A 1,912-nucleotide genomic window follows, 5' to 3' on the forward strand; every position below is an offset into this window, starting at 1 on the left:
CACGCCACCGGCATCTGGACGGCCAACAAGGTAACCCTGTGTCCTGCCACCCCGGTTCTCACCCCAGTCCTTTTTTTAACATCTCCCCACGGCGTCGCTCGGTCGGGTCCCTCATCTCTGAGCGGTGCTGAGGCAGCTCCCGCTCCCCTCCCTGCGCAGATCGCTGAGGCGTACGGGCGGGACCCCTCTGTCACTGCCATCCTGGACAGCATGGACATCTTCTTCGAGATTGTCGCCAACCCTGACGGCTTTGCCTTCACCCACAGCTCCGTGAGCGCAGAGGGACTGCGGGGGGAACTTGTCCCAGCGCTTGTCTCCAGTAACCGTGGCTGGCCGTGGGTTTTGGGTGGGGAGGGATGTTCCTTCCTGTGTGGAGGTGCTTTCCTTCCATTCCTGGAGACGCCTGGGCAGGAGGGTGGCATCTGTTCCCCAAAGAGATGGGGTTCACATCCCTGTGACCATCTCACTCCCCCCGATCTGCTCCTAGAACCGCATGTGGCGCAAGACAAGGTCCATCAACGCCGGCTCCCGCTGCGTCGGAGTGGATCCCAACCGAAACTGGGACGCCGGCTTCGGAGGTGAGAGCTGGGCCACCACGTCCTCACACTGGGCATTGCTTGTGCCTCAAAATAGCGAAGCCTCCTGCTAGAGGGGAGAAACCTGGGGGCTAGAAACCCTTCTCTGGGGCAACCTCTCTGCATGGTATCTCCTCCACCATGGCCCAGGCTCTGGCTCCAGCAGCAACCCTTGCTCCGAGACCTACCGTGGCCCCTATGCCCACTCTGAGAGGGAAGTGAAAGCCGTCGCGGACTTCATCCTTGGCCACGGGAATGTGAAATCGGTCATCTCCATCCACAGCTACTCCCAGATGCTGCTTTTCCCCTATGGCTACAAGACAGCGCCTGCGCCTGACCACCAGGAACTGGTGAGATGGCCCCAAAATGTAGATATGGGGCTGTAAGCACCAGCCTTGCTGGAAAAGTCAAGTCAGATCATCCTAGGACCCTCCCTGCTCCTCTCGTTAGATACAACCTGCACATTGAACCCCATCACCTGCTTCTTGGAGGGAGGACATTTGCAAGATGTACCTCCCATCCATCAAAAATTCAGGGTGCTTTGAGGAAAAACAAGGGCAGAGGGGTTGGGAACCAATACTGGAGCTCTAGACCCTGCTGCCCCGAGGTTTCTACTGCCCTAAGGTCTTGGACCACCAGGTCTCATCATTTTTGGGCTCTTCCTCGCAGAACGAAGTGGCTAAAAAGGCGGTGAGCGACTTGGCCGCCGTGTACGGGACAAAATATGTCTACGGCAGTGTTGCAAACACCATCTGTAAGTGTCCCTTCCCCATCCTGCGACTCTGTGGCCACCGCAAACACTCAGCGCTGGGTTCACGTCTCCCCTCCTCTCCCTGCAGACATGGCAGATGGCACCACCATCGACTGGGCCTACGACAACGGGGTGAAATATTCCTTCACCTTCGAGCTGAGGGACACGGGACGGTACGGCTTCCTCCTGCCCAGCACCCAGATCATCCCCACCGCTACCGAAACCTGGCCGGCGCTGCTGGACATCATGGTCTACGTCCTGGAGCATCCATACTGAGCCCAGCACCTCCTACATCCAATAAATAATCCTGGAGAGTTCATGATTTAAGACTGGCACCATTATTTTTTCATGCTAGACTTCAAAAATAATAATTAAAAAAAATCAATGAAAAAGAGTTTCCAGCCCTGCAGGTATTTCCTTCCCCCATCGTGGCTTTGACCCTACAAGCTGGACCTTTGGGACCAACGGCCCTGAAGGACCTGGGAGGAGATGGGTGCTTTTTGAGCAACCAAACCCAAATTTGCAGGATTTTGGGCAGCATTTGCTCCATCATCCCTTCGCCGGGGGCTGCGAGGAGGGACATGGG

At 56.7% G+C, this 1,912-nt stretch overlaps 1 protein-coding gene across 1 annotated transcript in view; it reads left to right on the forward strand.

The window, feature by feature from the left end:
• Nucleotides 1-1,602, forward strand: part of LOC104276032 (carboxypeptidase A1-like) — a gene marked incomplete at its 5' end in the record, with an annotated part of 3,286 nt that extends 1,684 nt beyond the window's left edge. Inside the window, 6 exons of the mRNA XM_009872184.1 lie at nt 1-30; nt 160-270; nt 488-578; nt 726-925; nt 1,245-1,329; nt 1,415-1,602. The exon at nt 1-30 is cut by the window's left edge and continues 18 nt beyond it. Of these exons, the coding sequence (XP_009870486.1) occupies nt 1-30; nt 160-270; nt 488-578; nt 726-925; nt 1,245-1,329; nt 1,415-1,602 (705 nt within the window). The remainder of the gene's footprint in view (nt 31-159; nt 271-487; nt 579-725; nt 926-1,244; nt 1,330-1,414) is intronic.
• Between the last annotated feature and the right edge of the window lie 310 nt (nt 1,603-1,912).

Source organism: Apaloderma vittatum, unplaced genomic scaffold (genome assembly GCF_000703405.1).
Source record: "Apaloderma vittatum isolate BGI_N311 unplaced genomic scaffold, ASM70340v1 scaffold37100, whole genome shotgun sequence".
In the NCBI taxonomy this organism is placed as follows: Eukaryota; Metazoa; Chordata; class Aves; order Trogoniformes; family Trogonidae; genus Apaloderma; species Apaloderma vittatum.